This window comes from Mya arenaria, chromosome 5, assembly GCF_026914265.1.
Source record: "Mya arenaria isolate MELC-2E11 chromosome 5, ASM2691426v1".
Classification (NCBI taxonomy): Eukaryota; Metazoa; Mollusca; class Bivalvia; order Myida; family Myidae; genus Mya; species Mya arenaria.
In genome coordinates this window covers 35140907-35162274 of record NC_069126.1, presented here as the reverse complement: position 1 = coordinate 35162274, position 21368 = coordinate 35140907, and the positions used below count along the sequence as shown (strand labels likewise).

Genomic DNA, 21368 nt, shown 5'->3' with positions numbered 1-21368 from the left:
TAAAGAAGTGTCCAGAAATCATGGTATTTCTACCTTTTGAAGATAGTTGATCACTGTAAATCTTTTAAGACTCACTAGTCATTTTACTATATGAGTGTTTTCAGCTGTTAATTACCAAGTTACAATCCGTTGTTATCAGTAATTAATATTTTTCATAAAAGCATTATTTAGTAAGTTATTAAAGGTTTATTCTTCAAAATATTTGTTTGTTATACATGTGTATGTATTGATTTTAATCACACGTGTCACTAAAAAAAATAGTTATACCAATTCACTAAAAAACTGTAGGGTCGGTGCCTATTTCGTAGGTAGGGTCGGGTTACCCGACCAAAATGTATTTTCAGGCCTTTGGGACTGACGCGCATGAACCATAGGTCGATGGCGTCGTTGAATAACTTAAACATCTTTTATTTATAATATTTCTTACACAATCATTGTATACAATGTATGTATCACTTAAATGCACCATTTTGCATAAATTGCACTATTCCCGATTGAATATTTTTGTCCTAATTCCAGTCAGTGATGCTATGTAAAATATAATTTGATTGTTTGTATATCTGCACTGTAACATGCAACTTATGTTTTATATGAAATTATTCTCACCCCCCCCCCCCCCCCCCCCCCAACACCACCATGCTGAAGAGAAAGTTGGCTTGGATATATATTTCAAAAAGATACGATATCCAATTAACTAACAGAATGTCGTCGTAGCGTTTTTGCTATACATCAACCTAACCTTATAAACACATTAATAGCCTTAAGCCAAAAAACTATTTGTGAATGTGAACTGCGCGTGACTTCCTCCTCTATACCATACGTAGTCGCTCTTTTAACCAGTCAGAAGGTGTTATAAAAACGCTTTAATAGATTGGGTTTTTCCCAATATCTTTTTGGAATATAATCCTAATCAAGCATAGAGGTAATTTTTTTTTTTCTGACCTAACTCATGTGAGGATTATGTAAGTTTAATAACAAATATCAAAGGACTTGTATTGCAAAGACAGAAGGACATTATAACCTGTGTTGTGGATTGACAGCTAGGCTGTAAGTGATGAATTAACTCATTTTGCTCAAGAATGAGTAACAGCTGTACCTCGGAGTTAAGGTAAGGTATTACGCATGTTGTTACTTTCATGATATTACTAGACTTTATTTGCAACCAAATCTGATAAAAATGTTCATATTGAAAGACCGCCATTGTATACATGTACTGTACATACTTTATTATTAGCTTTCAAGAAATGCCGGAAAGTTTATCTGTAAAGGAAACATATCTTTTCGATTTGCGTAAACAATTGAAATAAAAAAATCAAACAGACATCATAGTATCTGCTGGTACATTTATTATTAATAATGATAACATGACATGTCTGAACGTAGAACATTACAAAAACATACCTGTGTGTTAATTAACATTGCATTAAAGTCTAGTACTAAGTATTTGATTCTAAAAATAACGTGTTTGTTTAAATAACTATAGAGTCTTAAATAATTCATAAATGTCGTGCAATACGTATTACCGTCTAGTCAAAAGATTACCCCCCTGCAGGCCTAAATTTCTAGAAACTTCTTAAGCTAAACAGGCTTAAGTGGCATATTGCAATTAGCCTAAATACATACTTAAAGATGCACTCTTACTCCCTAAGAAGATGTACCACAGTCAAAAAATGATTAAATTTACCGAAAAGGAAGACTATTTATCACAAACAATGGTTCTTATGAAGGATGCCGTGTTTAATTTAAAAGGTGCAAAAAACACTGTATTTCTATCTAATGAGACGATAGTTGATAAATCTAATTTTTTTAGCACTCAATAATCATTTCATATTTATGCGTTTCAGTTAGTATGCTCCCCCCCCCCCCCCCCCCCCCCCCCCCCCCCCCCCCCCCCATTCGAAGAAGAGTGGTATATTGCTTTGCACATGTCGGTCGGTAGGTCGCTCGGTCGGTCCGTTGGTAGACCAAAGCTTGTCCGAGTGTTAACTCAACAATCCCTGGACTCATTGTCATCAAACTTGACATGTAGGATGGGCCTGAGCAGTAGATTTTAGGAGTCATCGGGTCAAAGGTCAAGTTCACAGTGACCTTGAATGCGAAAAATGCTTCGAGTGATAACTCAACAATGCCTGCACCCATGGCCCTCAAACTTCACTTGAAGTTGTGTCCGACCTGTAGATGACTCCTATTGATTTTAGGGGTCATCGGGTCAAAGGTCAAAGTCGCAGTGACCTTTAATGGTAAAAATATTTGAAAGCTTGTCCGAGTGATAACTGAACAATGCCTAGACCTTTGGTCATCAAACTTGACATGGAGGCTGGGCCTGACCAGTAGACGAACCCTATTGATTTAAGGGGTCATTTGACCAAAGGTCAAGGTCAAAGTGTCATTGAATGGTAAAAGATTGTCCGTGTGATAACTCAACAATGCCTGCACCCAAGGCCTTCAAACTTAACTTGAAGGTTGGGCCTGACCAGTAGATGACCCCTTTTGTTTTTGGGGGTCATTGGGCAAAAGGTCAAGGGCACAGTGACCTTGAATGGTAAAAGGTTGTCTGAGTGAAAACTCGACAATGCCTGCATCCATGGCCCTCAAACTTGATTTGGAGGTTGGGCTTGACCAGTAGATGGCCCTATTGATTTTAGGGGTCATTGGGCCAAAGGTCAAGGGCACAGTAACCTTGAATGATAAAAGGTCGATGAGTGATAACTCGATAATGCCTGCATCTATGACCCTCAAACTTGACTTGGAGGTTGGACCTGACCAGTAGATGACCCCTATTGATTTTAGGGGTCAAAGGTCAAGGTCACAGTGACCTTGAAAGAAAACTCAACAATTCCTGGACCAATGGTCATCAAACTTGACTTTAAGGTTGGGCCTGACCAGTAGATGACCGCTCTTGACTTTGGGGGTCATTGGGCCAAGGTCAAGGTCACAGTAACCTATAACGCAAAAAGTTAACAAATCTTCTCCCAGTGATATCTCAACAATGCCTGAACCTATGATCAACAAACTTGACATGGAAGTTGGGCATGACCAGGAGATGACCCTTATTGATTTTAGGAGTCATCGGGTCAAAGGTCAAGTTCACAGTGACCTTGAATGCGAAAAATGCTTCGAGTGATAACTCAACAATGCCTGCACCCATGGCCCTCAAACTTCACTTGAAGTTGTGTCTGACCTGTAGATGACCCCTTATGATTTTAGGGGTCATCGGGTCAAAGCTTAAGGTCACAATGACCTTGAACGAAAAAAGCTTGTCTGTGTGAAAACTTGTCAATGGCTGCACCCATGGCCCTCAAACTTGACATTTAGATTTTTGGTGATCAGCTGATAACTCTTATGGATTTTGAGGTCATAGAGTCAAGGGTCATGGTCATAACACACTTTATCCTCACACTTTGAATGGTCATAATCTTAAAACTGCCTCAACAGCATCCAATATCAGTGACAAATCAGCTGCCATTACGGTCCATGCATATTTCATTCAATTGTCCATATAAACCTGACAACATTGCGCTCAGGGGGGGGGGGGGGGCATAATGTTTGACAAACATCTCTTGTTAAATACACAGTTACAATCTAGTTATAAGTAATTGATATTTTCTCATAAATGCGTCATTTAGTAAGTTGTTCAAGCGTATCACTTAAAATGTATGTTTGTTATACATGTGAATGTATTGATTTTAAATAAGAGTGTCAAAGAGTGTGTGATTATGGTAAATGCAAAATAGTTTATTACGATTATCATAAAGATGATTCCAATTTTAAGTCTACATATCTAAAAGGAGTTTCTATTATGGAACTTGATTACAACAAACAACATGAGATTAGCTTAATCCTGTTATAAGGGACTTAAGAGGTTTCGAGAAATTGGGACTTGATGATTAACGGATGTATACAAGGCATATACAGCAAGTTGGATGTTAAAAACAGTAAACATTGTAAGGTCTTGTCTTAAAAAACGCAAAGTAAATATGCAATATTATATCCAATCCACACGATGGGTCATAAATAAGTTACTGCAACTGTACAGCAAAAATACTTATATCCAACAACGTTAGCTGTTAATAACAGCCACATACATTTCATTGTCTTGTCTTCAAAAAAGTAAAGAAAATAAATAAATAAATATTCACCAATATAATCCATGCGGTTAAAACGATTGATCATAAAGAATTTAACGCAACTGTATATACAGTACACATAATCATATACAGTCGGTATATTTGGTGTAAATAACAGTTAACAGATATTGTAAATTCTTGTTTTAAAAGAAAAAATAACTATCAAGAAAAACACCCTCATACATATAACCCATGTCCTTATGACGATACATAAAAAACAAGTTAATCTATGCCAAATCTCTGGTTAAAATAAACGATATACATGGATATGTTTTTCATCAGGTTAATTTGTGACATCTACACAAACAATTGTACTGCGTACGTCAATTGAGTGGTAGGCAATGTAAACGCGTGCATCATTTATAACACATTTATATATACCAAAACACATATAGGACCCGTTTTATTAAAGGACTTAAAACAAAAAAGTACATTGTTGGCAACATACAGATTTATTTCATTTCTTCAACACTGTTTACAAGTTAACAAGTCACAGTTAACAGGGGTCAGTACCCCTGCGTCATGGTTTACAGGGCCCAGTATACTGGCGTCATGGTTTACAGGGGCCACTTTCCCTGCGTCATGGTTTACAGGGCCCAGTATCACTGCGTCACGGTTTACAGGACCCAGTATCCTGGCGTCACGGTTTTCAGGACCCAGTATCCTGGCGTCACGGTTTACAGGGCCCAGTATCCCTGCGTTACGGTTTACAGGGCTCCGTATCCCTGCGTCACGGTTTAAAGGGCCCAGTATCCCTGCGTCACGGTTAACGGGACCCAGAATCCCTGCGTCACGGTTAATGGGTCCCAGTATCCCGGCGCCACGGTTTACGTGGACCAGTTTGTCGGCGTCACGGTTTACGGGACCCAGTATCCCGGCGTCACGGTTTACAGGGGCCATTTTCCCGGCGTCACGATTTACAGGGGCCAGTATCCTGGCGTCAGGGTTTATAGAGGCCAATATCCCAGCGACACGGTTTACGGGACCCAGTATCTCGGCGTCACGGTTTACAGGGCCCAATATCCATGTTTTGGTAAATTTTAAACGAGTTTTGGATTAGAAAAGTGGTCAACCTCAAGTAACACAACAATAGTCTTTCGACGATAGTCTGGTCAGTCTTATGTAACACAGCAATAGTCTGGTCAGGTTTATGTGACATAACCATAGACTGATCAGCCTCATGTTATAAGGCAACAGCCTGGTCAGACTCGAGGAACAACACAACAATGTGGGCAGCCAAATGTGACAAAGCACTAGCCTTGTCAGTCTCATATGACAAAACAATAGTCTGGTCAGCCTCATGTGATAAACCAATAGTCTTACCAGCCTCACGTGACAAGGTAATAGTCTGGTCAGTCTCATGTGACAAGGCAATAGTCTGACCAGCTTCATGTGAATAGGCAATTGTCTTGGTCAGCCTCAAATGACAACGCAACCGTCTGGTCAGCCTCATGTGACAAAGCAATAGTCTGGTCAGACTCATGTGACAAAACAATAGTCTGACCAGCCTCAAGTGACAAAGCAACAGTCTGGTCGGCCTCATGTGACAAACCAATAGTCTGACCAGCCTCAAATGACAACGCAACAGTCCGGTCAGCCTCATGTGACAAAACAACAGTCTGGTCAGCCTCATGTAACAAAGCAACAGTATTGTCAGCCTCATGTAACAAAGCACCAGTCTTGTCAGCCTCATGTAACAAAGCACCAGTCTGGTCAGCCTCATGTAACAAAGCAACAGTCTGGTCAGCCTCATGTAACAAAGCACCAGTCTGGTCAGCCTCATGTAACAAAGCACCAGTCTGGTCAGCCGCATGTGACATAGCAACAGTCTGGTCAGCCTTATGTAACAAAGCACCAGTCTGGTCAGCCTCATGTAACAAAGCACCAGTCTGGTCAGCCGCATGTGACATAGCAACAGTCTGGTCAGCCTCATGTAGCAAACTAATAGTCTGGTCAGCCTCATGTAACAAAGCACCAGTCTGGTCAGCCTCATGTTACAAAGCAACAGTCTGGTCAGCCGCATGTGACATAGCAACAGTCTGGTCAGCCGCATGTGACATAGCAACAGTCTGGTCAGCCGCATGTGACATAGCAACAGTCTGGTCAGCCGCATGTGACATAGCAACAGTCTGGTCAGCCTCATGTGACATAGCAACAGTCTGGTCAGCCTTATGTAACAAAGCAACAGTCTGGTCAGCCTTATGTGACATAGCAACAGTCTGGTCAGCCTTATGTAACAAAGCAACAGTCTGGTCAGACTCATGTGACAAAGCGACAGTCTGGTAAGCCGCATGTGACATAGCAACAGTCTGGTCAGCCTCATGTTACAAAGCACTAGACTGGTCAGCATCATGTAACAAAGCACCAGTCTTGTCAGCCCTAGTAACAAAGCAACAGCCGGGTCAGCCACATGTAACAAAGCACCAGTCTTGTTAGCCTCATGTAACAAAGCACCAGTCTTGTCAGCCTCATGTAACAAATCACCAGCCTGGTCAGCCTCATGTAACAAAGCACCAATAAGGTCAGCTGCATGTGACATAGCAACAGTCTGGTCAGCCTTATGTGACATAGCAACAGTCTGGTCAGCCTTATGTAACAAAGCAACAGTCTGGTCACACTCATGTGACAAAGCGACAGTCTGGTAAGCCGCATGTGACATAGCAACAGTCTGGTCAGCCTCATGTTACAAAGCACTAGACTGGTCAGCATCATGTAACAAAGCACCAGTCTTGTCAGCCCTAGTAACAAAGCAACAGCCGGGTCAGCCACATGTAACAAAGCACCAGTCTGGTTAGCCTCATGTAACAAAGCACCAGTCTTGTCAGCCTCATGTAACAAAGCACCAGTCTTGTCAGCCTCATGTAACAAATCACCAGCCTGGTCAGCCTTAGTAACAAAGCAACAGTCGGGTCAGCCACATGTAACAAAGCACCAGTCGGGTCAGCCTCATGTAACAAAGTACCAGTCTGGTCAGCCTCATGTAACAAAGCACCAGTCTTGTCAGCCGCATGTTACAATGCAAATGTCTGGTCAGCCGCATGTTACAAAGCAACAGTCTGGTCAGCCTCATGTTACAAAGCAAAAGTCTGGTCAGCCGCATGTTACAAAGCACCAGTCTGGTCAGCCTCATGTGACAAAGCAACAGTCTGGTCAGCCACATGTGACATGCCAATAGTCTCAAGTGACACATCAATAGGTTGGCCAGTCTTATGTGACAAAAGAACAGTGTAGACGCTAACATATTAATAAATACAGTATACTTGATAACAGAGAAGCAATATGTTAGTCAGCAGTAAATCATCAAGTGCATTCAATGATCGACACTCAATACTTTATTAAATAAGGAAGCAAAATTCAAAATACAACTGCATTCATACTCATATAAATGCAGAGCTACTGATCCATAAATGGGGGTTATATGGTGACAATTCTGTTGGAGTGATTAATGCGTTGAACCCGGAAGATTTTCAATTTGCTAGCTTCAGCTTTTTGGAGCCTTTATGCACCAAACCTTTGCTAAGTATCGATGATTACTCATGGGAAAATTTTGGTAAATATTATTTCGCTATGAGTTTGTTAAACATCTGTTTAATTTCAGTGTACGACAAATTTAGTCTCAACAAAACTTGAAGCCAAAAATGGCTAGCGCCGAACCGGAATCATGTGTCTCCAGTAAGACTTCAGGCTTCGGGAAGTCTGGACCGGAAGTGTATGCCGCCGCCAGTGAGAGGGACAGGGTCGATGATTCTCTGGTGGGAGCGGTTGGTGGTTCAGACTCCTGCAGACATAGCGGCGGAAGTAATGGCGGAAGCAGCGCGGCGAGCTGTCAACAGCAACCGATCAGTGACACAGTGAAGGAAGAGATAAATCAACGGATTATAAAGCTCGAACAACAAATACAACTGCTCATAGACATTCCAGACTTTCTTCTTGATGTGCCATTAGAATGCCTCATTGAAGAAACAAAACAGTCATTGACGTACTTTCTCGACCCGGAAATGGATATCCAGACGTCGGAGGGTTTGTGTAAGGATTATAGAGGAGTTGCCGAATGGTTAAATCTGGAAGATGCTTTCCAAAGGTATATCGCGAAGATAGATGCAAAGAACAAGTTTAATGAGGTGCTGAGTATGTGGTTCAAGGACGCGGGGAGGGAGGGGATCCCGCCGGCCACGGTTGGGAAGCTGAGGGAGTGCCTCCTGGCGATGGACAGGTTGGATGCAGTGGACACGATGGCAGCAAAAATTAGTGAGTATTTGAGTACGCTGGAATTGTTAGCGACTGCACAAGTAATACTTATAGTACGCTTTAAATTGTAAACAAACATTATACAACATAACGATTCAATGCGTATATGAATAATTTACATCAATATATTCTCAACAGTTTTACTGCTTAACGTGCATGTACTATAAATTAAAGACGTGTGTACATTACGTTATTACCAGTATACATGATTTTATTATTTGACGAGCCTGCGTTATTTTCTTGCAGCCCGCGACGCGATGAGGTGGAAGAAGGCTGCGCTTCAGGCAAACGTGCGGCCGCCTAACCGGAAGGACCTCTCGTGGCAGCTCACCAGGCACGACGGTGAGTGTATAGCTATTTCCTTTTTGCGTTATTGAAAACTACTCGACTTCTTCAACTAATTTCCGTACGAGAAATGCTTACAATTTAAGATAAGTACTTGACAAGTCAGTATAACATTTGCCATGGGTAGTAATATTGATGCCGTTGTGAACAGATTCAAATATCTAAATGCCAGAACTGTTTTCCCGCTGTTGCACGTGCCATTTACCACAGAACGCGTCTTTCTAAGCAATGATCTCATGCCCGCATGCACGTGTTTTAGTGGTCATGAAAACGAGGACGTATTACACGTGCTGCATCGTGCACGCACCAGAGGACATGGAGATGGCACGTATTATTATGAACATGTTTCATCACGTGCACCCAGACACTCGTTTCTTTCTGCCGCAGTTTGACCTCATTGAAGGCTCTTACGTGAAGGAGGCTACTGCGCGAGTTATCGTGGAAAGGTAAAACTCATGCAGTCTCAAATGTTTGTGTCATCTTCGTGCTTTTTTCTTTCAGTTTTGTAATTCGTGTATTTGTGATCATTTATTCCATTCGGAACATCCTCGGCTATTATCTAAATTTCCGAGCTGCAGGCTGAATAGTTACGATTGCATTCAAGTGTCGTATTAATTGGTTTTACATACGTAGTTCCGCATTGAAATAGCTGTAGTGTATCAAGAGTATGTTAACCACCACGAACAGAAATTAAATCCGTCCCAACATTGGCCTTAAACAAGCAAGAATCAAAATTAAAACCACCAAAAATTGGACAATGCAATCATTGAAAAATCAAAATCATTCGAAATAAGGCCTTGCAAACCTTCGGGAATTAAAACCACTCCAAATTGGGCCTTGCAAACCTTCGGGAATTAGAACCACTCAAAATGGGGCCTTGCAAACCTTCGGGAATTAAAACCACTCAAAATGGGGCCTTGCAAACCTTCGGGAATTAAAACCACTCAAAATGGGGCCTTGCAAACCTTCGGGAATTAAAACCACTCAAAATGGGGCCTTGCAAACCTTCGGGAATTAAAACCACTCAAAATGGGGCCTTGCAAACCTCCGGGAATTAAAACCACTCAAAATGGGACCTTGCAAACCTTAGGCAGGCATTGCAAACAATCGGGGATCAAAACCAAATGGGCCTTGCAAACTTTATTGGACCTTGACCCTTTGGGAATTAAAACCACACAAATTGGGGCCTTACAAACCTTCGGGAATGTAACCCACACAAAATTGGGTCTTGCAAACTTTAGGTAGGCACTGCAAACCTTCGGGAATCAAAATCAAAACCTCCCCAAACCGGGCTTTGCAAATCGCTCATAATCTGAATCTATATATTTGAAACATTTATACAATGTAGTCATTATTTGTTTTTAGGAAGTAATGACAATGATTATGGTATATTCTTTGAATCCCCTTGAATGTATTGTAACCTTAAACACAAATCACATGCTCAATGCGAACCGAACATCAATATGTTAATATAACTGGTTTTATATTTGCGCTCTCACATCCAAAGTTTATGGGACAGTAAATACTAACACCCAATTGGATTGAAAAGGGCTGATGCATATTGCATCTGCCGGAATTTATTTTGAAAAGGACTGATGCATTTGCAACCCAGTCCGCATAACTTGTATGATAATGATTACATAATAGTGTAAGTAATGGGTAAAAGTCCCATAATGTTGGACGTATAAGAAAGTCCCAAACCAAGTCCAACCAAGGGAAGGGAGACCGCAAAACTGTTATCAAAATATACACATGCACAATATAAATCAATTTAAATCTCCATTGTCATATAAATTATGTTTTTATGTTAAATATTACGAAACTATATCAAATAACGCTTCCTTTTTGCATGCGCACGCATTTAAACATGCTGATATTGTCATAATTTGTGGCCCAACCCAATTGTATAATAATATCGTTTGTCGAAACTATGTATATCACGTGTGCATATTTTTTTCAATAAAATACGATTAAACAATTAAAACATGTCATACAGATAGCCCAAACATGAAGTCAAAATCAGCCTAATTGTTTGCATTGAATTTCTCAAATTTTAACAATTATGTTTCATATTGTCAGTGCTGTTTTTTTATACAGATTTTATTTCTAACATTTTCAGATGCAATGGAAAGGTGATCTTCATTGTGTCAGAGTATTTCGTGGCCTCAGATATATGCCGATTCGCCGTCAACTTTTGTAAAGAGAGTGATATGGGTGAGTTATTTTTTCGGCATTTTTTATGATTAACTAGTTCATTTGGAAAATTTAATACTTGAATTTGCTGTAACGCAAAAAAAACAACAACAAACACCAACAATAAAATGTTGTTGTAGTGTTGTTTTTTTTTGTTTTTTTTTAATTTATTACATGTAAATGTAATGTATTTAATATATATATATATATATATGGATATTGGCTCATTATAACGTTGTTTTCTAAATAGTTGCTGCACAAAGCAGTCTAGTAGAAAGAGCTTCAGTTGATTTTACCTCTTGAAATGTTTGTAGAAACGAACCAGGGGAACCTGTTCCCCTTCATGCTGACCCGGGAGGAGAAGATAATCCCGCACGTGCTACTCGGCATCCATGGCATCAAGTGGTACAATCGGATCTTGCGCAAAAAATATCTGGACATGCTCATAGAATCCGTTCTAGACCACGGCATTGGTATGGAAAAAATCCTACTCGCAAAGGCTCGCCTCGAAGAGCTATTGAACGAGCAACCGGAAGTCTACCTGTGCGACCCACCCTATGAAAGGAATCATGTGGCACCACAAGCGCCGGTCGTGTTCTATCCGGATCAGGAACCGGAAGCTCCGCAAATGGCGATCGGTCCACCGGCGGTTGAGTGTGATGAAGACATAGAAGAAGAGGAGCCGCTTGTGGACGCGGAGACGGGAGTCACTTCTGGTCGGAAAAAGCAGAGGGGTCGGATAAGTAGACTTCTCCGTTATGTTGGACATAAGATTAGGAAGAAAGTGAAATAAGAGCAAGTTTTATGACGCTCATTTTGGAGCGAAAGGTGTTGTAGTTGTTGTATAATATTACATTGGTTGTTAAGCATGCTTGTCAAAATGTATTTATGTTATTAAGGTTGCTACCGATATTGTTATTAAAACTTGAAATATGTTATTGTTTGTCCGTCGATGACTTCCAGGATCTAATGGGTGCTGTTGAGCATTCATGTGTCCCAAAATTATTTTTCATAAATTCTATATTTATCTTCTGAAACACTTGAGATGCATGATAGATACTTAAGGATTGAAATTCATTTCGGGGGCATTCATCGATCTTGAATGCAAAAAAATACTGCGAAAAAGAACTTCATTTGTACAAAAAGTACTAGATTGTAAAGATAGAGTGATCACTTTGTCCAGCATGACTGTCGTTTCTAATTTACTTATTGCGAGTTGTTTTACTTTTGTTTGCATATTGGTCATGGTCCTATTTATTTTGGAGTCAGTAGGCCAAGGTTGCTGTGACCTATTCTAGAAGGATTGTGAATTACACGTTGTGGATTCCTAAGACATTTTTTACACTTTGGTTATGTTCAGTAGATGACTCTTATTGATTTTGGGTTTAGAAGGTCAAAGGTCAAGGTCGTGCTGACCCTTCCTACAGAAAACTAGTAATATATCCACGGTCATAAGGTCCTCAAACTCGGTAAGCATGACCAGTAGGTGAAGCGATTGATTTTGAGTTAAGAAGGTCAAAGGTCAGAATTTGGGTGACCTTCATTAAAACAAATGGTTCTGCTCGATATTTACAATAGACAGGACACAGGTCTAAGTAAGAAGATGGACCGTGAACAGTTAAATACCGCTATTGATTGTGAGGCATGCAAGCAGTTCAAATTTCAAGGTTGTAGTTTGTGAACCCTTTAACATTATAAATTGGTATTAAGTTGAATTTAGTAATCATTGGCTCTCCCGCCAGGGGAGACAAACAATTCATGGAATTATAAGTTAGTATTACAATTGGCAACTAGTACGTGGATTTCATTGGTGACTCTGGTCAAAAAGAATGAATTACTTCGTAAAATGTATTATATCATTATCAAAGTTTCAGTAAAATATGTGTATAATGCGATCAGTACATGAAAACACTTCGATATTAAACCACATGTGCAGACATTTAAAAGCTGATCTTACAGCCGGATGAAGTTCCGGTAAGCGCAGTGGTGTGCCAAGGCGTTGATTCTCAAATAACAAGACTACGCTCTCGCGCAACATCGTGCACACGAGATTGACTTAGCAATAGTTCATTTTCCTACCTTCATAAGCGATGTAAAATACATATATTTAATTTAATAGCCGGATAACCTTACGATCCAAATGAGCTACTACATTTTTTAATGGCAGGAAGATCGATACATTCTGAGAAGAGGTAAAAGCCAAAAGCATCAGCGTGTTGACAGAGTGAGGAAGAATGTTAAATAATTTTAAGACTTTTGCCAAAAACTAAATAAAATAAAATAAGAACCTAATGAAAGTGGTATATCCGCCATTTTACATGTTTATCTAAGTTCTAAACTGCATAACCACAATAAACAACTGCGTTCTGATAAGAAGAGTCTGTTCACAACGCTGTCAGGTGGTGGGTGATAGTGGGGCAGTGATTTCATGGCCACCTCTCATCCAAGAGGTTGTGGGTTCGAGCCCCACCAGCAGTACTTTCTCGTGGCATCCCTAAAAGGACAAAAGTACTGGTTTCTACCCAGGACAGATTCATATCATCTTTCAGGTTGCATCATTATCGAGCTGAAATAAACAAGTATAAGATAAAGGTTTCAGTTGAGTAACGCCAAGTTCATACATGTATATATATACTGCATGTATGCATGTATTCACATAGTATATTAAACTATATTCCATTCCATCCACGGCGAGCCAAACACTCCATGTACTAGATAATGTCATTGCACATACCACCTAAACCCCCAGTTTCCACGAATGTGCGATAATATACATGCTGCAGACGAGGACTACGGGTTTGGTCAGATAGTCAAAGCGTATTTTGTTTTCTGAATGTTTTTACATATAAATACGTTAAGCCCGTGGACTAGGATTTCACCCAGATTTCGTTTCAGCCCGCCCTAACTCTTATTTCCAGTCCAAAATGGTCTTGGGTATGACTCAGATATAATTTTCCAGTCCTATACGGACTAAGGTATAAAGCAGATATCATTTAAGCCCGCTCTCTGTCCTATACGGACTAAGGGTTGACTCATATATCATTTATTTTAGCTCTTACTATTATTTCCAGTCCTATATGGACTATAATGACTCAGATTTCATGTCAGTCAGCTCTAACTCTCATTTCCAGACGTATACGGAGAAATGTATGACTCAGATATCATTTCACTCTAGCTCTCATTTCCAGTCCTATACGGTGTAAGGTATGACTCAGATATCATTTCAGCCAGCTCTTATTCCCATGTCAGCCTTCTCTAACTCTCATTTCCACTCCTATACGGTCTACGGTATGACTCAGATATAATTTCAACCCACTCTTACTCTCATTTCCACTCCTATACGGTCTACGGTATGACTCAGATATAATTTCAACCCACTCTTATTCTCATTCCCACTCCTATACGGTCTACGGTATGACTCAGATATAATTTCAGCCCGCTCTTACTCTCATTCCCACTCCTATACGGTCTACGGTATGACTCAGATATAATTTCAGCCCGCTCTTACTCTCATTTCCAGTCCTATACGGTCTAAGGTATGACTCAGATATCATTTCAGCCCGCTCTTACTCTCATTCCCACTCCTATACGGTCTACGGTATGACTCAGATATAATTTCAACACACTCTTACTCTCATTTCCAGTCCTATACGGACTAAGGTATGACTCAGATATCATTTCAGCCCGCTCTTACTCTCATTTCCAGTCCTATACGGACTAAGGTATGACTCAGATATCATTTCAGCCCGCTCTTACTCTCATTTCCAGTCCTATACGGTGTAAAGATGACTCAGATATCATTTCAGCCCGCACTTACTCTCATTTCCACTCCTATACGGACTATGGTATGACTCAGATATCATTTCAGCCCGCTCTAGCTCTCATTTCCAGTCCTATACGGACTAAGGTATGACTCAGATATCATTTCAGCCCGCTCTTACTCTCATTTCCAGTCCTATACGGACTAAGGTATGACTCAGATACCATTTCAGCCCGCTCTTACTCTCATTTCCAGTCCTATACGGACTAAGGTATGACTCAGATACCATTTCAGCCCGCTCTTACTCTCATTTCCAGTCCTATACGGACTTAGGCATGATTCAGATTTCATATTAGTCAACCCCAACTCTAATTTCTAGTCCTATTCGGGAAGGAGACCCACTACACAGCCTGCCTCATGTTCGCGGACGAGGACTACGGGATGGCCCAGATTATTATGAAGCTCTACAAGACCGCCAAGAAGGACTCCCTCTTCTTCCTTCCCCAGTTTGACCTCAAATTCGGCAAATACATCCTTAATGACACCGCCAGGGTCATCGATGAAAGGTAAGCTGCAGGATTTTAATTTTATTGAATAAACGGTCGAACCCCGCTGGCTCGAACTCGTTTGGCTCGATTTCCTTGTTGGCTCGAACTGGATGTGAAGGACCAATTTTGTTATTGAATGTGAGCATTCCCGCTTGGCCCAAATCTCCTGGACCCGCTGTCAGTATCATTCCCTTTAAGCTGCACTCACAGATTTAACGTTTTGACAACTTTTTTATTAAAATCTGCAAGCCAATGATATAAGATTGCTGACAGAAAATCAGATCGTGAATTTTCATATTTCCGTTCAAATATTAATGTTTTATGATTTGAAACGTTACTAACAGTTTAAGAAAAATGCATAAAACATCAAATTTTGAACTTGAATATAAAAATCTGCGATCTAATTTTTTGTCAGCAGTCTTGTATCTCTGGTTTTCATGGATTTACGCAAAATTTGGCTCGTTCCAAAACAAAAAATAAAAAAAAGTTGTCAAAACCACGGACCTATAAACCAGGTTTATAGGTCCGTGTCAAAACGTTCAATCTGTTAGAGTGCAGCTTTAAAATGCTTCAGTGCACAAACGACATCGCTATCAGTTACTGTTATGAAACAAGCATTGTATACAATTTTATAAATTTACATAAACTGTTTTATGTTATGACAGGCACTTATCAGTTATAGTTTGGGGCCACTCAAAATAAATTTGGATTCGATTTTATTGCCTGTGAACATAATTATGAAAAAAAGTAAAATAACGCTAGTCACGCCAACGCCCGTTCAACGCTTTTGGTATTTATGCACTATAGTGATCCAGCCTTAACATTTCATTTCGTTGTTGTTGTTGAGTTTATAAAGGTCTGCCCGCGCTCTATCATGAGTGGCTGCATTATGGCTTGACCCCGTCACATCCCCAAGTGTGACTGAAACATTTTTTTGATGCCAAGGGGAAGGGTGGAGCGAGTTTTATTCCCACCGTTTTGTGGAATATTCGCCAAAATGAGTAATTTCTAAGCCCAAATGCCGCGGGCCCTACGATGAATGACATCTAGAGTGGTCCCACAGAGTATTGGATATGGTTTTATTTCTTTGGTCTTTACTTGTTGTAATTTAGCACTTCATTACAAAAAGTGGTATAAAAAACGCCCAAAAATCATCATTTTATTTTTGAGGGAGTTCCCCCGAAATCCCCCTGCCAACATTTTAAACCAAATAAACTTCTGAGGGAGGGGAGCAAGTCAAAAGGTAACGCCCCTAGGAGCCGCCCCTGCTCTAAATATTACTCTCTTTTTTCAGATGCGGAAGAAAAGTGATCTTCCTCCTTTCGAAGTATTTCTTCGCATCCAATGTCTGCCAGTTTGCCGTCTACTACACTGCATATCACGGTAAATGCTCTCGATGGGTCACATGATTAAAATAAAACAGTAGGACCTGAGTGATTGTATTTATATGTACCTATCTTTATTGTAAAGAAAGAATTTGTGAAAGCAGATTTTATTGAAGTAGCATTCAGATATCATTTAATGGCGTCCTTAAAGGCACACAGTATGGGTTGATGCAAACAATTGCTTATTATTTTAATGCATTATCCAATCGTAACAACTCGGCCATCTCCGGCAAGCTTCGAGATAGACAATCGTAACAACTCGGCCATCTCCGGCAAGCTTCGAGATAGACAATCGTAAAAACTCGGCCATATCCGGCAAGCTTCGAGAGCTAATTTCTGTTGGTTACTGGCCGAGGTGTTCCGATTGTGCATTATCATGTTGAACTAGTGCGACTTAAATGATAAAAAAACAGAACATGAGCTTTGTGCACGGATAAAAAAATATTAGCGATTTATTGGCGCTTTTTAAATGGGGAATTTGTGGCCACGTAGCTATTTATTAAAACGTTTTTTATAAATATTTATATTTTTATCTGTATACAAATTATGTTTTTGATTTTGTTTTGATCATAAAAGTCAAATGCTTTAAACATGATAATTCATTAAAAATGCACCAACATGTATTTTGCGCCTTTAAAGTGATTCTCGTATTCAAAATCAATACATACACATGTATAACAAACATAATTTTTGAGTGATAAACCTTTAACTACTTACTAAATAATGCATTTATGGAAAACATTAATTACTGATAACAAGATAGTATCCATGTTTTTTTAATAGGTGAAAACGCAAAAAAAAGATTACTGAGTACTAAAATATTTACTATGATCTACTATCGTCTCATAAGGTAGAGATACCGTGTTTTCTGACCCTTTCTCTCAAATTAACCTCGGTATTCATCATAAGAACCATTATGTTTTTTATATTTATTCATCCTTTTTGGTATATTTAAACAATTGCATTAAGCGTGGTTAATCTTATTTTGGAGTAAGAGTGCATTTTTGAGAACACGGGGTAAATGCGTAACTTTTGCACATGGACGAACGTGCAAAATTCGTTGGCCATACATCTTCTACTTGTCCGTAATTTTGAGCCACTAAAACACGTATAACGTCGCCATTCTCGTTATCCAGGTGCCGGTAACGGAAACCTGATCCCGTTTCACCTAACACGTGACGTCGACCACGTGCCTAACGTGCTAAAGGGGATTGCGGGTGTGCGCTGGTTTCGTAAGGGGACGCGGGAGCACTCATGGTGTATGCTCACGGACGGACTCTTCATGGAGAAGATTAAGTCGGATGAACTACAGGAAGTGAAGTCGCGCATTCAACGGATCGTGGACGAAAGCAGGTGCGTGTTCGTTGTTGTCCAAGTCTATTTTAGTATACTTGACCTCGAACGTAAAAACTGCACTCTCACATATTTACCGTTTTGACCAATTTTTTTTTATCTTTGAATGAGCAACAGTTTGATTAAATATTTGCAAACCAGTGATATAAGACTGCTGACAAAAGATCAGATCGCAGATTTTCATATTTCCGTTTGAAAATTAATGATTTAAAACATCAATTGTTGAACTTAAATATGAAAATCTGCGATCGGATTTTAGTCAGCAGTCTTAAATCACTGAATTCCATGCATTTTGAACATAAATTGGCTCGTTCCGAGATGAAAAAGAAAAAAAATGTCAATACATTTCAATATATGATAGTGCAGCTTTAAGAAAGAGCTCTTATTAGCAGGCATTAATCATGTTTGCATCCGTTTGCTTGCCAATGGTAAAAAACACTTAGAGGGCAAGAGAACGAACCCCAGATGTAGATTTACCACTGCGAAAGATACCATTCGCATCGGAGTATTCTTTAAAAGTCATTCGGAACTCCTCGGCCATTTTTTCAAAAACAACCTCGGATGTATGCCGGTACATCTGTTGAAGTAGTCCGTATTTTTTGAATAAAAGCATTAAATTAAATGTAGTGTTTAAGAGTTGTATTCATTGCTCTCAGTTTAAATTGATTGCCAGTGAAGTGTATTATTGCAAACATAATTTCGATTCCCAAGAGTTAAGTCATAAATTTTAACTACTAAATAAGATTACTACGCGATCTATTTGCAGCGGACTTAAACGTACCACTTTTTAAGTATGTAAACCGTCCGTATACATCCGAGGTTGTTTTTGAAAAAATGGCCGAGGAGTTCCGAAGGCTTTAAAAGTATGAGCTAATCTCCGGTTTAGAATTATTTCATAGAAGTGATATTCAAAAAATATTGTAAATTTACTTCGGTATTCATATAATGAATCGTAAAAAATGCAAACTGTTGACCATCAATAACAGAAAGTTTATTTTCATAATGATACAAGTAAATAACTACACAATATATTTATAGTCGTCTGTATGATAAACCAGTGTTTATTTAACTGCTTCATTAACTTATATAGTTCCTTCGGTTTTTATAGAAAAAAAATGTATCCTTATTTTAGAATAGGCCAAACATTTTTTTTTATTCTAAAATCTCAAAAAAATATGGTAGGTAGGTAGGCATAACTTTTTTTGAGAAGAGGGATTTTGTTCCAAACCCGAGGACCTTTTAAAATGGTCGAATTTTGACATGTTCTCTCAAATAAATTAATTGATTTAGGAAGTTACGAAAAATCCACGTAATGATCATAACGCAAAAGATTGTAGGATCAGGAGGCAAAATTAGGGTCAGACGGGTAAGTAGACAATGAACTATTAACTATTTTTTCTACACCTTATGTGCCTTATTGTAATAAATGTGTTGGTATACTATTACAGAGACGACTTCCTCTGTGACCCACCCTATGATGAGGACGTCCCTGAGGCTGGAGAGCCCATAGAGATCGAGGAGCCTGAGAGCTCAATCCCCGTGCCCTTGTTCGATATGGAAAAGGAAGCACCTGGGACGGATAAAAACAAACAGAAATGGAAACTGCTGAAGAGCGTGAGGAAGGCTGTATATGAGAAGTTGTTTGGAAGGTTTAATCTGGCCGGAAAGAAGAGTCAGTTTGGCCTCAGTCAATCAAGTCCCTGCAAGAGTAAATGTCCCGGTACGGAGATGAAGGAGATTTACCGTAGATCAGAGAAAGAGCGGGAAATTCAAAAGATGGAGAAAGACATTGTTAGCTCAAGCGGTAAAAGCACACAAAACGGTACAGGACAAATGAATGAATTGGACAAGGGGGACGATAAGCCGCAGGCCACACATGTGAAAGACACTGTGGACTCAGTTCGTGACTTGACCAATCCATTTGGAGAGATGACACAACAACGAACGGGTCAACTCAATGAAGAGGAGAATAAGCTAAGTGACAGAAGTGGTGTGTCTGAAAGTTTGCGGTATATGACAGCCAATGAAAATGCAGCCGGACCACTTGGTGTGAACTCAAAGGGAAGGAATTGTGATGCAAACGTTGATGACGGAATAGCCTGTCGTGGCGAACTGTGTCAATCCACATGTGATACAAACACAGTCAAAAGTGATCATAAGGTCGAAAAACTTAAATACAACATACAGGTATCAACAACAGTCATGAACGAAAACATGTCAGAAAATCTTATTGGCCAAGAATCCCTGTTACAAGGAAATAATGCTCCAGTTAAAGACGATGATAAAATAATGAATACTGATAATGAACGCTCTGAGCTTGGTGATGGTGACGCTGACTCATTGAGTGGAACGTTTGCCTCTTGTGTATCAGGAGAAGCGGAATATTCTCCTGGAGATCCGAAGGGCAGAGCTGGTAAAGATATGGAGGAGAAATCTCTGCTGTGTCATGGCAAGACAGAACGTAGACAAGAGACATGTTCAACTGAGGAGAGCGAATGTCAGCCCTTGTTGTGAACTATCATAAATGACATTTGGATATTTTTTTTATAAAAAACATTAAGTTGATTGTAAATATTCATTCACACAATATGTGTGAAGCATCATCTTCTAACATTTCATGTGTATATGGCTATACTTGTTTACTATTTGAATGTTTTTATAACCTTTACATGATTGTAAATATCTACAAAATACCTGTGAATCATCATTTGCTAACATTTTCTGTGTATATGGATATGCTTGTTTACTACATATCTCGAACATTCATGTTATTATATCCTATAAATAATTTTAAACTTCTTCGTTGTATTTGAAGCGCATCCACGCAGTTGATTTATTTCTCCCAAGGTTTCACTCAACATTTGTGTGGTATGCATGTGGGCGTGCTATTTTCATGAGAATCGCACGCTATAACAAAGTACAAGTACTTACTTCCTGCACATTTGTAATTATTTATTGCAAAGAGTAACGTCCCTTGATTTAAAAAAACAACATATAGGGTGTTTTTTGTGAAACTATTCTGTATTGAGTTATATGTCTATTTAAGTGGTTTTTATATAAATGCAGAATGCATATTTATTTTTCCTCTAATTGCTTATATTGCAATTGATATCAATTTAATTTTATTTCTGTATGCTGTGCTAAACATTTACTGTTTTTGATTTGGTACATTCATGTATATTCATGTTAAATGCATAAATTACAAATGAAATTACTCTTTATACAGCCTGAAATTATTGTTTGTTTTTTGGCTAGAGGCCTTACACATCAAATAAATGAATATTTTATTGTATTGTATTTATTTAATACAGCCATCACCCTACTGACGCAAAAATGGATAAAAATAAGATTGTTATTTGGTTTACATAGTGATGTCTTCTATTCAACTTATTGGAGAATTGAAATATGC

General features: G+C 39.3%; 3 protein-coding genes across 3 annotated transcripts; 1 reads left to right on the top strand and 2 right to left on the bottom strand.

The window, feature by feature from the left end:
* Positions 1-832: 832 nt before the first annotated feature.
* LOC128234046 (uncharacterized) lies at positions 833-21249 on the top strand. Its single transcript, XM_052948005.1, has 7 exons — positions 833-1108; positions 7726-8375; positions 8622-8717; positions 15053-15239; positions 16516-16604; positions 17743-17959; positions 19408-21249. Exons 2-7 carry the CDS (start codon positions 7766-7768, stop codon positions 20471-20473), a joined length of 2265 nt encoding a protein of 754 aa, XP_052803965.1. The 5' UTR covers positions 833-1108; positions 7726-7765; the 3' UTR covers positions 20474-21249.
* On the bottom strand, positions 4593-5027 carry LOC128235647 (uncharacterized). The gene has a single exon (XM_052950452.1). It carries the CDS (start codon positions 5025-5027, stop codon positions 4593-4595), a length of 435 nt encoding a protein of 144 aa, XP_052806412.1.
* LOC128235646 (uncharacterized) lies at positions 6122-6786 on the bottom strand. Its single transcript, XM_052950451.1, has 2 exons — positions 6493-6786; positions 6122-6406 (listed from the first exon to the last, which is right to left on the bottom strand). Exons 1-2 carry the CDS (start codon positions 6784-6786, stop codon positions 6122-6124), a joined length of 579 nt encoding a protein of 192 aa, XP_052806411.1.
* Positions 21250-21368: the final 119 nt, after the last annotated feature.

Coding starts and splice junctions, on each gene's coding strand:
- LOC128235647 (XM_052950452.1), bottom strand. CDS start 5,027: ATGGCCCCTGTAAACCGTGACGCCGGGATACTGGGTCCCGTAAACCGT.
- LOC128235646 (XM_052950451.1), bottom strand. CDS start 6,786: ATGTCACATGCGGCTTACCAGACTGTCGCTTTGTCACATGAGTGTGAC. Junction 6,407..6,492: donor TACTAGGGCTGACAAGACTG/GTGCTTTGTTAC, acceptor GCGGCTTACCAG/ACTGTCGCTTTGTCACATGA.
- LOC128234046 (XM_052948005.1), top strand. CDS start 7,766: ATGGCTAGCGCCGAACCGGAATCATGTGTCTCCAGTAAGACTTCAGGC. Junction 8,376..8,621: donor CACGATGGCAGCAAAAATTA/GTGAGTATTTGA, acceptor ATTTTCTTGCAG/CCCGCGACGCGATGAGGTGG. Junction 16,605..17,742: donor CTACTACACTGCATATCACG/GTAAATGCTCTC, acceptor CTCGTTATCCAG/GTGCCGGTAACGGAAACCTG.